This window comes from Pongo abelii, chromosome 4 (genome assembly GCF_028885655.2).
Source record: "Pongo abelii isolate AG06213 chromosome 4, NHGRI_mPonAbe1-v2.0_pri, whole genome shotgun sequence".
Classification (NCBI taxonomy): Eukaryota; Metazoa; Chordata; class Mammalia; order Primates; family Hominidae; genus Pongo; species Pongo abelii.
In genome coordinates this window covers 187907706-187921174 of record NC_071989.2, presented here as the reverse complement: position 1 = coordinate 187921174, position 13469 = coordinate 187907706, and the positions used below count along the sequence as shown (strand labels likewise).

At 54.7% G+C, this 13469-nt stretch overlaps 1 protein-coding gene across 2 annotated transcripts in view; it reads left to right on the top strand.

Annotated features, from left to right (window-relative positions):
* The window catches only part of ADAMTS2 (ADAM metallopeptidase with thrombospondin type 1 motif 2), a 237810-nt gene that overhangs the window by 185588 nt on the left and 38753 nt on the right, over window positions 1-13469 (top strand). For both annotated transcript variants that reach the window (XM_009241356.4, XM_024246986.3), the window contains 5 exons: window positions 2532-2688; window positions 6482-6587; window positions 7210-7353; window positions 7779-7911; window positions 9152-9265. In XM_009241356.4, coding sequence (XP_009239631.4) covers window positions 2532-2688; window positions 6482-6587; window positions 7210-7353; window positions 7779-7911; window positions 9152-9265 — 654 coding nt within the window. The remainder of the gene's footprint in view (window positions 1-2531; window positions 2689-6481; window positions 6588-7209; window positions 7354-7778; window positions 7912-9151; window positions 9266-13469) is intronic.

Sequence of the window (13469 nt, the reverse complement as noted above, 5' to 3'; positions counted from 1 at the left end):
GCTCATCCATATCTGGGCTGCCAATCTTAAGTTCAGCGAGTACAACCAACCACAAGGCCCACACTCTAGCACCGAATCACATCCACCCCGAGGGTCCCTTCCTTCTCGTGCCATCCCAAGCTCAGCCCCTAGCTGGAGACAGTGAGAAAGGACATTCTTTCACCTGATTCCTCCTTCAGAACTGTGACCTCTCAAGGCTACCCAGAGGCGGATACTACCTGGCAGGGACTCGGGATGAGCTGCAGGGGTCAGGCTTGGATGTGATGCAGATACCCACTCCCTTCCTCCTGTATCAATTAGAGTAGGTGAGGTTATGCTACAGAACAAACACACTTTGCATCCCAGTGGCTTAAAACGACCAAGATTTCCTGCTCACACTGTTATGTTCAATGTGGGTTGGCGGAGGATTCGGGTCTCATTGTCACTTAGGTCCTAGGTGACAGAGCAGCCACTGTCTTTATGTTGCCAGATCTCGTGCCAGAAAGGAGAGCTCTCTGAAGGGTCTCAATGGGCAATTAGATGCTCCAACCCAAAAGAGACATCATACCCCACTTTTGCTCACAGCTCATTGGCCAGAGCTAGTCACATGCTCTTCCTGGTCATGATGGGAACAGGAAGTGCACCTCCCCTTGCCCTCCTCCAGCTTCCTCTGGTCTGTCCACTTCTGGGCCAATGTCCCACAAGTCCTAGTCACAGGACATCACACTCTGATTTATGACTTATTTCATCAGGACTCATGGAAACCTTGTTAGAATGGGTTATCTCATCTCCCAGGAGCAGGAAATAAAGTCTTTACAGTGAACTCTGTGTTTGGGACTTGGGAATTGGTCTGCCATCTTGTCAGTCATTGACTGGGACCCCTGGGAACGACTTGTCTTACCTAGCCTTGAATTGTGCTCCCTTCTTCTGGAACTAACTGGCTTGCTAACAATACCCTTTGTTGTTTTGTTTTGTTTTGAGACGGAGTCTCACTCTGTCACCTAGGCTGGAGTGCAGTGGTGTGATCTCGGCTCACTGCAACCTCCACCTCCCGGGTTCAAGCGATTCTCCTGCCTCAGCCTCCCAGGTTGCTGGGATTACGCCACCAAGCCAGACTAAGTTTTGCATTTTTAGTAGAGACAGGGTTTCACCATGTTGGCCAGGCTGGTCTCAAACTCCTGACCTCAGGTGATCCACCTGCTTCAGCCTCCCAAAGTGCTGGGATAACAGGTGTGAGCCACCGTGCACAGCCAACTTTTTGTTATTTATAGACACAAAGAGAAATACGTGGCTCTACTTCGTGGATACATTTATGCAAGAGAAAAAATACCTGCATACGTAGCTTCCAAGGAATGCACATCTCTATTTTATGGCCCGATAAATCCTTGAAGGGGAAAAGAACACGCCCAGGACTCAGAGGGACTCTTGGTTCTCTTGGAGGGAACTACTTTGGTGTTTGGAGTCTATGGTGAGAACAGAAACCAAAATGCCTGCTGTGAGGATTGTGGAGGAAAAAAGGAAGGGTGCCGCTCACAGAAGCCTTGCTTTTGAAATGATATTGTGTATGTCTTATTTAAGGAGGAAGTTTAGGGCAGTGAGTTGAATCTAGATTTTGGTTTCAGGCTTCTTGGGATCCGATCTCAATTCTTCTACTTCCTAGTTTCATGACCTGGGCAAGCTGCTTAACTTCTCTGAGTCTCAGTTTCCTATGCAGGACAGACTTCTTAGTCCTGAAGTCCAAGTGAGAGTGCCTGCTGACGTCATGGTGCAGAGACAGTGTGCAGGACACACGGTCCCGAGGCCACCCTGGCTGTCAGGTGTGCGTCATGATACGAAATGGAATGGGATGGTTCCCGGGGGCTTCCCATGCATAGTTCCTGTGGGAATCATCTGTGTATGCCCCTGTTCTTGATATGGCTGTTTTTCTATTAGGTTGGTGCAAAAGTCCTTGCCATTACTTTTAATGGCAAAACCGCGATTACTTTTGCACCCACCGAATATGTCAGTTGCTGTTTCTTTTCCTCCATCGTGTTGGTTTCTGCAAGTACCTTCACACGGGGGGGAACGTATAAGGTGATCTCCTGCTTCCTCTGGCCTTGCACAGCACACTGGGATTTCCACCTCGCCTGCCATGGACCCTCCCAGAACTGTGAGCTCTTTGGGGTGAGGTCCACATGGCATTTGCCTTCTGTGGAGACCTTGCACGGAACAGGTGCCTCATAGAACAAACACAGGGACTTCTGGAGATGGGGTAGATGGAGGGACTATGCAAGGCCTTAGATGACGTAGAGCTTGGCTTCTGCATCTCACCTGAAAACTGCGGTGACTTTGTGTGGAAACTCATGCAGGTGAGTATGACTGGGGAAATTTTCTTCCCTGTCGAAGAGTGGAGCCCAGCGGGAGCAGGTCCTGAGAGTGACCGGGCAGGGCCTTTGTACCACCTGGAACAGATTCCCAGTGGACAGGGTCTGTCAACACCACAGCCTGCTCGGTCTCCCACTGGGCCACCAGGCGCCAACCTCTCTCTTCCATTTCTCTCCATCTCCCTGCAGTCCATGAGCCTCATTGAGATCGGGAACCCCTCTCAGAGCCTGGAGAATGTCTGCCGCTGGGCCTACCTCCAGCAGAAGCCAGACACGGGCCACGATGAATACCACGATCACGCCATCTTCCTCACACGGCAGGACTTTGGGCCTTCCGGCATGCAAGGTGAGCCTCACCCAGTGGGCCACAGAGGCGCAAAGCTGGAAATGAGCCCCTGGCCGTGCAAGGGGCCCTGGGAGCCTTGGCCCAGCCCAGGGAAGAGTGTCAGGGCAGGGAAGGCTGTGGCCACCTTAGCTGGGTGAGGGTGTGGGGCAGTGCACGGATGGACAAATACATCATTAGAACAGAATCCAATGTCCTGAATTGAACCTATGTGTATAGGGACACTTATGTGTCACAAAAGTGACATTTCAGAGAAGAGGAGGAAAACAGTCTAACAAATGGTGTGGGGCCAATTTGGAAAGAAAGGAGGCCTGTCACCTCCACTCACTCTATAGACAGAGAGCATCTCACATGGATTTTAGGTCTAAATAAGAAACGCAAAATAATGAAAGAAGATAACGTAGGTGGATGGCTCCATGTTCTTCGAGTAAGAGACGTTTTCTTTAAAAAGAGACAAAAAAAAAAGGCCGGGCGTGGTGGCTCACGCCTGTAATCTCAGCACTTTGGGAGTCGGAGGCAGGTAGATCAGGAGGTCATGAGATCGAGACCATCCTGGCTAACATGGTGAAACCCCATCTCTAATAAAAATACAAAAAAAATAGCAGGGCATGGTGGCGGGCACCTATAGTCCCAGCTACTCGGGAGGCTGAGGCAGGAGAATGGTGTGAACCCGGGAGGCGGAGTTTGCAGTGAGTCGAGATCGCACCACTGTGCTCCAGCCTGGGCAACAGAGTGAGGCTCTGTCTCAAAAAAAAAAAGAGACAAAAAAAAATCCACGAACTCAATGGAAAAAACTGATAAATAGTAGCACATTTCAAAAGTTTGGCATTAAAGGCACTGCTAATCCACTGGGGGAAATATTTATAAAAAAGGTATTATATCTGAAGCATATGAAGAACACCTACAAATCATAGTAAGGATAATAAAGACAATCCAGTCGGAAAATGGGCAGGAGACTCGTATCGGGCTCTTAACAAAATATGAATGAGCAATAAACATATGAAAAGGCACTCACCCTCACTAGACATTGGAAAAATGCAATTAAAACAATGAGGCTGGGCACGGTGGTGGATGCCTGTAGTCCCAGCCACTTGGGAACCTGCGGTGGGAGGATTGTTTGAACCCAGGAGGTGAGCTATGATCACACCACTGCACTCCAGCCTGGGTGACAGAGCGAGGCCTTATCTTACAAAAAAAAAAAAAGGAAAATTAAAAAAAACACACAATGAAATATCAAGACACACCTAATAGCATAGTTAAGTTAAAAAGACTGAAACTACCATGTCTGGGTGAGGAGTGGATAGCTCCCCTCAAACGCAGCGCAGCCAGGTGTTGCCCCGACCACGTGATGAGAGTGCTGTTGGCTGTTTTGTCTTGGTGAGGGCACTAATGGGGAGCAGAGCTATCCCCTAGGAGACAAAACCGACACAGCTTTTATATTAAGTGACCCGATCCCTCATTTAAAAATGTGAAATTGGCCGGGTGCGGTGGCTCACTCCTATAATCTCAGCACTTTGGGAGGCCAAGGTGGGCAGATCACTTGAGGTCAGGAGTTCGTGACCAGCCTGGCCAACATCTGTACTAAAAATACAAAAATAAGCCGGTGTAGTGGCAGGTGCCTGTAATCCCAGCTACTCAGGAGGCTGAGGCAGGAAAATCACTAGAACCCCAGAGGCAGAGGTCACAGTGAGCTGAGATTGTGCCACTGCGCTCCAGCCTGGGCAACAGAATGAGACTCTGTCTCACAAAAAAAAAAAAAAAAAAAAAAATGAAAGGACAGCCAAGGGTTACCAGATATTTTAAAAAAACCAAAACACAAGAAATCCTTACAGCATGAAAAAGATGGACCAAGATGTAAAGCAAAACAAAAAGTTTGAAAACTGGCTCTAGAGAAAATAGAGATAATTTAGAGACAAGAAAAGCATGTTTTTAAAAGTAGTATTTCCAGAATGTTTGAGAAAATACATCCATAAACCCATAAGAGGTTTCTATGAAGAATTAGAGAACAACAAAGCATTTGTATAAAATTATGGATAGGATGGGGAAAGTAAAAAATTCGAAAGGTAGGCGGGGCGCGGTGGCTCATGCCTGTAATCCCAGCACTTCGGGAGGCCGAGGCGGGCGGATCATGAGGTCAGGAGATCGAGACCATCCTGGATAACACGGTGAAATCCCATCTCTACTAAAAATACAAAAAATTAGCTGAGCGTGGTGGCGGGCGCCTGTAGTCCCAGCTACTTGGGAGGCTAAGGCAGTAGAATGGACTGAACCCGGGAGGCGGAGCTTGCAGTGAGCCAAGATCGCGCCGCTGCACTCCAGCCTGGGTGACAGAGCAAGACTCCATCTCAAAAAAAAAAAAAAAAAAAAATCGAAAGCTGAAATAAAAAGTCAAGGGCATCTCCCAATGGGAGCAAAAGACAAAAAGATTAACATGAGAGAAAAGTTTGGAGACAGATCCTCCATCGAGGAGGCACACTCTATCTAATAAGATTCCAGAGAGAGAAAACAGCCACAAAGTAAAATAAGAGGGAAGAAAACAAAGAAAAACATAAAGATGCGCTTTCAAATCTCGCAGGCTACTGTAATGCTGAGTAGGATGAATGGAAAGCCTCCCACGGAGGCAGATGCATCTGCAAGCCTGGCATACGAAGGACAAAGAGGAGATGGCAACATTCCACTCCGGCACACAGACTCCACACTCGTCTCAAAATCTGCAGAGCAAAAAATGCAGATTTTCCTGTTTATTACAACGGGAAAAGACAAGGGTTAGATCACGATGCTTCTATTTTCAGGCGCGTACACCGCCAGCTCACCCGGGGTCCCAGTGGCCCTCGTTCCCTTCTCTGTGGAACACGTGGCCTCAGGGTCTCTCAATGGGGCATGGCAGGAGTAAGGGCATGTTGGGGTTCTGAAAGTCAGGGCTCCATGCTTGGCAGGCCTCTAGGAAGACTCCCAGGGGTACAAGCAGAGACCTCATGTGGCTCCCATAGCCCTGTATGCACTTCTCTATCTTGTCCAAGTTGCCTCCCTCTGCTGAGACAGGAGCTGGGGAAATGAATAGGTCTCATCTATCTTCCTCAGTTTGACGTGGGGTCTCTGCATCATGAACTTCTGCCACCCTCCCCCTGGCCCTGGGCTGTCGTAGGCTACTGGCTTCGTCTTCTACGGTGTCTCTGACCTCTCAGTCCGCACCAGCCAGCCCCCTGCTGGGGTAGTGTGGCCCATCGGCTGAACAGCTTTGCAGCCTTCTGCGGCATTATGGAAACAGGTCTAGCTAGGGTCTCAAGGACCCCAGAGAAACAAGGGGAGACCCAGGAAACACCCCCCCAGAGGAGGTGGGCTTGGAGGGTGTGATGCCAGGCAGACGAGCGGCAGGATGCCTCTAGCAGAGAGAGAGGTGTGGAAGCAGGTACTGCTCAGGGGCCACTCAATGAGGCAGGCAGAGGCAGAGGCAGGCGGCGTGAAAGAGAACGGCAGGCAGGAAAGTCAGGTGTCAGACAAGCCATAGCAGGTGACATCTGACAAAGCAGAGGGCCCCAGCTGCAGTGTGGCTGTTACAGGCAGAACGGCCACAGGGCTTGTGTGGTGACTTGCTGGGGGCCTGCTGTCAGCCAGATGTCACAGGCTATGAGCTGTCTGCTATGGTATCTTCTGAGCTGTGCCAGCCGGGGGCAGTTGCCTGTGGAAAAGGGGGCACTGGGGCCTTGAGGAGAAGCAGCACCTGGGAGTTAGGCCAGGCTTCACCTTCCCATCCAGGCTATGGCAGCGTCTGGAGCCGCCTCTTGTCTCCTCCCAGGCTATGCTCCTGTCACCGGCATGTGCCATCCGGTCCGCAGCTGCACCCTGAACCATGAGGACGGCTTCTCCTCAGCGTTCGTAGTGGCCCATGAGACTGGCCACGTGTAAGTGGCCTGGGGAAGGGCGGGGCACAGAGGGGCCACCCTAGGATCCCCAGCCCTGGCTGCCCACTTCTCCTCTGTGCCTTAAGAGGGACACGCCCTGTGTGAAAGCCACTTGGGGTGTGGTCTCCTGTCTTCCCAGCACTGGGCACTGCTGGCCCGAGGCCCACTTTCTGCTGAAGGAACCAATCAGAGGAGGAAGGGCTCGCCTGCAGACTGAGCAGGCGCTCTGGGCCGGCTAGAGCTGGGGACCTTGCCCCATTATCCCATCCAAGCCGCCAGGCAGGGTGGGCTCTACCCCATGTTGTAGAGGAGGCTTGGAGGTTTGGAGGGTGGCTCGCCCTGGGTTAGAAAGCTGGAGGCAGGGAAGCCACGGTCCCCCCCAGGTGTGCATGCCCCTCCTGGGGACAGGATACCTGGGGGACTGCCCACTGGACACTGTCTCCCCAGAGTGCCTCGGCTTTCAAATTGCAGCAGGTGGATGGTCGGTGCCACCCGGCTGAGAGTGGGCTAAGGTCAGGAGGCCCGTTGGGGAAAGATGGGGCACCCTCCTATCATCAGGGTGGGGTGGGACTGGCTGGCCCATGCGCCAGTGGGATTCAGCCAGCTGCCTCGCCCCTCACAGGCTGGGCATGGAGCACGACGGGCAGGGCAACCGCTGCGGCGACGAGGTGCGGCTGGGCAGCATCATGGCCCCCCTGGTGCAGGCCGCCTTCCACCGCTTCCACTGGTCCCGCTGCAGCCAGCAGGAGCTTAGCCGCTACCTGCAGTGAGTACTGCCCATGTGCCCCGCGGGCGACCCCTCAGTCCCTGGGCTTAGCTCTGGGAGGGGGTGCAAGTCCCCACGCACCAGAGCCAGAGCCCTCCGACCTCAGGTCCTCTAGCCTTGTGTGCAGGGCAGGAGAGGGGGCACACCTGTGAGAGGAGCCTGGTGTCTGGAGGAGAACCCATTGTCAGGGGTCTGTCCTTGAATCACAAGAGGGCAAGGAGGCTACCCTGGGGTCTGCACAAGCCAGGTCCTGGTGTCTTACACCAAGGACAAGAGATGCAGCAGGGAAACTGAGGCAGCACAGCCAGTGCAGGATGTGCAGGTAGGGCTGCCGTGGCAGCTCCAGCAGGGACCTCAGCTGCCTCCAGGGCTGTGGATGGTCAGCCATGCTGAAGGCTGCTTGCGGCGCTGTGTGTCCCCCACAGCTCCTATGACTGCCTGCGGGATGACCCCTTCGCCCACGACTGGCCGGCGCTGCCCCAGCTCCCGGGACTGCACTACTCCATGAACGAGCAGTGCCGCTTTGACTTCGGCCTGGGCTACATGATGTGCACGGCGGTGAGTGTGCAGCCCTGCAGCGGGGACCCTCCCAGGTCTGGGGGGAGGCGTGCTGGTGTAGAGGCAGCTCCTGGGACAGTGTGAGGACCGGCTCAGTGTGGGGAGGGCAGAGCAGCCCTCTAGAGTGGCAGCCTCTCCCTCTGCACCCACCACTCCCCACCTAGGCACCCTGAGCCCACCTGGCAGGCCCAGATGTGGTCCTAGGCAGGAAGCACACGGGGGACAGGGCTGTGGCCAGGGTGTCAACCAGGGGCAGTGAGAGCCTGGCAAGGCCTTTGTGTCAGCCTGCAGAGGTCAGGAGGGCTCCCAAGGAAGAAGGGAGGCCTGCCGGCTGAGCAGAAGGAGAGGGCATTCAGGAAAGGAGGACCACGGACGCAGACGCCTGGAGGAGAGCGCGGCAGGCACAGGAGCACTCGCTGCTCTCCAGGGCCGAGTGCCAGGGCTGAGCCGTCAGAGGAACCGGCCATCAGCATGGAGGCCACGTGGCGGGAGCTTCAGTGTCTATGAGCATCTTAATGCTCGCCTCTGCTGCATGAAGGAAAGAAGCAAAGTAGTCCCATTTTACAGACGAGGAAACGGAGGCCCGGAGAGGCTAGTTAACCTGCCTGTGCCCACAAAGCGAGCAAGTGGTAGAGTCGAGTACCAACGCAGGAGGGCCAACTCCTTCCAAGACTCCCTAAGGAGCACAGTGGACTCGATTCTCATGGCAATGGGGGGCTCTGGAAAGGCTTGAGTAGGGGAGGCTCAGGGCCACATCTGAGTTTCAGCTGATCCCTCAGGGACGTCCTGCAGGAAGTGCTATCAGGACACGAAGCAGAAAGGCCAGGGAAGGGGACTGTGAAGTCCAGGGGAGGCCAAGGCTGCAGAGAGGGCAGGCCTGTGGGGGTGGGGGTAGGGCTTCGCCAGGGTTTAGGAGGGAAATCCACGGCAAAGGCTCAGCGGGTGCCCACCTGGCCTCAGGCTGGTACTTAGGGCCCAGCTGCCCGCCAGGCTCCCTGAGGTGTGCAGCCTCCAAAGACTGGAGGCAGAGAGGCCCAGCCATGTCCAGGGATGCTGCAGCCCTCACACTGTATGGGCAAGGTCCTCACCGCCCCAGAATCACGACACCCACCAGCCTCACAGGCCCATCATGCACCAGTCCCACTGGGGCATCTTAGGTTCCAGGACCCGGGGGCGGGTGGCACCCCTGGGAGGTCCCTGAGGCGGGAGGGACCTGGCAAGCTGTGGTGCTGTCTTCCAGTTCCGGACCTTCGACCCCTGCAAGCAGCTGTGGTGCAGCCACCCTGACAACCCCTACTTTTGCAAGACCAAGAAGGGGCCCCCCTTGGACGGGACTATGTGTGCACCTGGCAAGGTGAGGCAGCATCAAGGGCTCTTCGAGGGCAGCAGAGCAGAGGACAGGAATCTTAGGTGCCCAGGTCACCAGGGACAGGCCCTGAAGTCGGGGTGGGGGCCCTCTCAGGGGACCTCTGCTGCCCTCTCCTTTCCCCCTTCTAATTACCCCTCACACACTGTACGCCGGAGCTTCCTCCACCCTGTGCTTCTGATGCTGGAGCACACCTGGCATCTGAGAGTTCCTCACGGTGCTTAATGCCCCCCACTCAGGAATCCCCCTCTAAGGAGCGATTTCTGGGGTCCTGGCAGCCTTCGGTCACCCCTGGGCACTGTGGGTCACCTCACCTGGAGGCCAGCATTGGAGTCCTTGGGCCCAGCATGAGGCTTAGCCTTTCCATCCCTAGGACCTCAGTGTTTGTCTCTCGTTGGGCACGCTGTCCTTCGAGGTCCCTTGATGGCTGCCCCAGGCCCACTTCCCACCCTCTGGTGACTCTTGAAAGATGGGCTTCTTCCCTGTTGTCCTCCCAGAACTCCAGACCTGATTCTCTTTGGTTCAGATGAAATCACACACCCACTCCTCAGCCAGTTACTTGCTAGGGAGCTGGCATATGCAGATGAGCTAAGCCTGGATCCCCACCCAGGAAGGCTCAGCCCCACTGAGACCACCCTGGCCCTGCAGTGGGGGCAGGGAGTGGGGAGTGGACACTGGTGTACATCCCAGCCAGGCCTAGAACGCCCCCAAGTTGTCTGGACCTGTGGCTCCTTGATGGAAGTCTTTGGCTCGGGACTGGGCCAGCTGCCTAATTTTAGTCCCTGGCGGAGCTTCTGAAAGAAACAAATTCCCAGGCCCATCCTTGAAGACTTTTGTTTGGGGTAGGATCCAATAATTGTTTTTGGTGTTCTTTTTTAAACTATGGTAAAATTCTCATAAAATTCACTATCTGAACCACTTTAAAGTACACAATTCAGGCCAGGCGTGGTGGCTCATGCCTGTTATCCCAGCACTTTGGGAGGCCGAGGCGGGTGGATCGCCTGAGGTCAGAAGTTCAAGACCAGTCTGGTTAACATGGCAAAATCCCATCTCTACTAAAAATACAAAAATTAGCTGGGTGCGGTGGTGGGTGCCTGTAATCCCAGCTACTCAGGAGGCTGACGCATGAAAATTGTTTGAGCCCAAGAAGCGGAGGTTGTGGTGAGCCGAGATCGCGTCACTGCACTCCAGTCTGGATGACACAGCAAGACCCTGTCTCAAAAAATAAAAATAAAAGTGAACTGCACAATTCGGTGGCATTTAGTACATTCGCAATATTGGGCAACCATCACCACTACCCGGTCCCAGAGCTTTTCATCACTGCAAAAAGGAAGCCTCATTTATCAGTCACCCCTCCCCTCCCTTCTCGCCCCATCCCCTGGTTAGCACCAACCTGCTTTCTGTCTCTATAGAGTTGCCTATTCCGGAATTTCATATAAATGGAATCATATATATGTGGCCTTTTGTGTCTGACTCACTTCATTCAGCAGAATGTTTCCGAGGGTCATCCTGTGTGGCATCTATCCACATTCCATTCCTCTCGATCGCTGAATAACCTCCTGTCGTGTGGATGTGCCACATTTGGTGTATCTGTTTCTCCACGGAGGGACATTTCGGTGGTTTCCACCTTTTGGCCGTCATGAGTCATGCTGCTGTGAACATTTGTATATAAGGTTTTGTTTGAAGACCTGGGGATTGGTGTTTTTAAGATGTGCCCAGACTTAAAGAAGGGTTAGAAGTCCGAAGTGATTTGTTGTTGGTAAGTCACTGGGGGCCTGGTGAGGCCAGAACCGCACAGGTAGCCCCCTGCCCACAGGCCCACAGCAGAAGGAGCAGGGCAGAATATCTGCTGTGACCCCAGGGGTAGCTTGGGAAAAGCTGAGTTGGAGAACAAGGCCGGCTAAGCATGGCTCCCTGCCTGCCGCACCCACCCCAGGCAGGGAGGAGGCAGAGGGAATGGGAGGCAGGCCCTGCACAGGCACGCTGGCTCAGGGAGCAGGAGCAGGAGCTGGTGGGGCCCCCACATGTGTGTGTGTGGCTGGCCTGCACCCCAGCTGATTGCCCCCTGCTTCTCCTGCAAGATGGAAGTGGGGTGGGGGGAGGTCTGGTGAGGACAGTGAGCAGATGCAACCAAAGTGTCCCCTCCTCACAGAGACCACTGACCTGGCCGCAGCTCTTCACTCATTTTGGTGGTAGGATCCTCTGCATTTAGCCCAGTAAGTGAAATTGCCTTTTATGTATTAAAGTATAGTTGTGCTGACTGAGGGGCAGAGCTGGGGCTCTGCTCAGCCTCCCCTGGTTCTCGAGGAACACAGGTTGAAACTGACTAGATCAGGATTCAGTGTGGGGATGTTAGGGGAACGTGGAGGAGGGGCTCCTCCCGGGCTGCTGTCAGAATCCCTGAATGTGGGTCTGTATGTTTCCGTGTCCTATGCATCACTGTTCTCTTGCACTGTGATTTTACATCTGGAAAGCAATCATCGTCTCTCCCACCCTTTCCTGCAAGGGGAGCCAAAGGGGCAAGGAGAGAGGAGAGAGCAAGGCAAAGCCTGGCTGGGCTGGAGAAATGGCAGGTTGCCTGCTAAGTGGCTCTGGGACAGAGCTGTCCCTCTGCATCCCCAGACACCCGGCAGGGGGCTGTGGAGAGCTCAGGCTCTGCACGAGGCCTCTGACTGGGTGCTCCTGCTGGCTGTCCCAGCACCTCACTCCCCTCTTGGCCTCTGTTGCCTCATTATACCTCTGTTCACCCAGTTTCCTGCTGCCACCATTTCCTAGAGAGAGATCTGTCTCTAGATTCTAGACACGGAGGTGGCTGGGAGAGAAGCCACAGAGCCCGCAGGTGATCTGCCCCCACCCTCTGCTGTGTGGCTGCACGGCCCATCCACTGCTTGCCCTGGACCTGTGGGCACGGGGAGGCGAGGATGCCGCGGTGCCTGCAGGTTCAGAGCCTGGACCTCCGTGAGATGAAGCAGAGGACCAGGGTAGTGAGAGATGGGGCCAGGTTGCTCAGCTGGAGGGATGGAGTAGGGGTAGGGAGGAGGGGAACCTTCCCACCGAACCGAGTGTGTTGGGCGGGCTGGTTTGGCTGAGAAGGGAGAGGTGGGCTCGTTCCCTTTGGGTTAAAAAAAAGGAGGGGGCAGTAGGCCAGAGGATTAGGCCGAGGAAGCTCCACATCCCCTCAGCTCTAGATTCATTCATTCTTCCATTCATTCATTCATTTCCCCCTATGATAGGCTCCAAATTCACTCAGCACACATAACCTTTCCCTTTAAATGTTCAAGTCTCTCTAGTGGATGGAATATTTGTAGGCACTTAAGGGGTGGTCCCCCACACTGCAGACTCTGGGGGGCACCCCGAGTGGTCACGCCCAGCTTCCACGTCCAGGTTAGGCACCGCCTTGCCCAGCTGGGACAGGAGGACCACTGTGTAGCTCCTTCCATCCTCCTGGTTCCTGGTTCCTGCGGCCGCCAGTGATTTAGAGTCTGCCCCGGCCGCAGCCTTCAGCGGTGCCAGGACAGCTCACCCACTCCGTCTGCCTCAGCTTCGGCTGCTCTAACAGAAATACCACAGACTGGGTGGCTTACACAACAGGGCCTTGTTCTTCGCAGTCCTGGAAGCCCAAGGTCAGGGTGCCAGCCAGGTTGGCTTCTGCGAGGACCCTCTTCCTGGCTGGCCATCTTCCTGTGGTCCCCTCACATGGCAGGGAGAGAGGGCATCTGTCTCAGGTCTCTTCTCATGAGGACATCAATCCCACTCATGAGGGCCATTACCTAACACTTCCCAAAGGCCCCCACACTGGAGGTTAGGGCTTCACCATATGAATTTGAGGGGACACACACACTCAGGCCACGGCACTGCCTTCCCTGGGCCCCTCCTCACCTGCAACCCCACCTGCACCACTGGCTGAGGGGAACGCCAGCCAGCATTTCTCTGGGTTGTTCCCCTCCCCTCCATGCTCGAGTGAGGGGAGCTTTGGGGGCAAGAGATGAGGTAACGGTGCCCAGGAAGGAGATGGCTAGGACCCCCCAGTGACCGGGAGCCAGGCCTGCCTGACCCCAGCCAGTTCCTGTTGGCCCAGCCTGGTGGGAGGAGCCCTTGACTGCCTGCCCACAGTACCTGCCTCCGTCTGGGAGGGAGAATCCAGAGTGGCAGCCTCTGCAGTCCCCGCATGGCTCAGACTGCCACAAAGGCG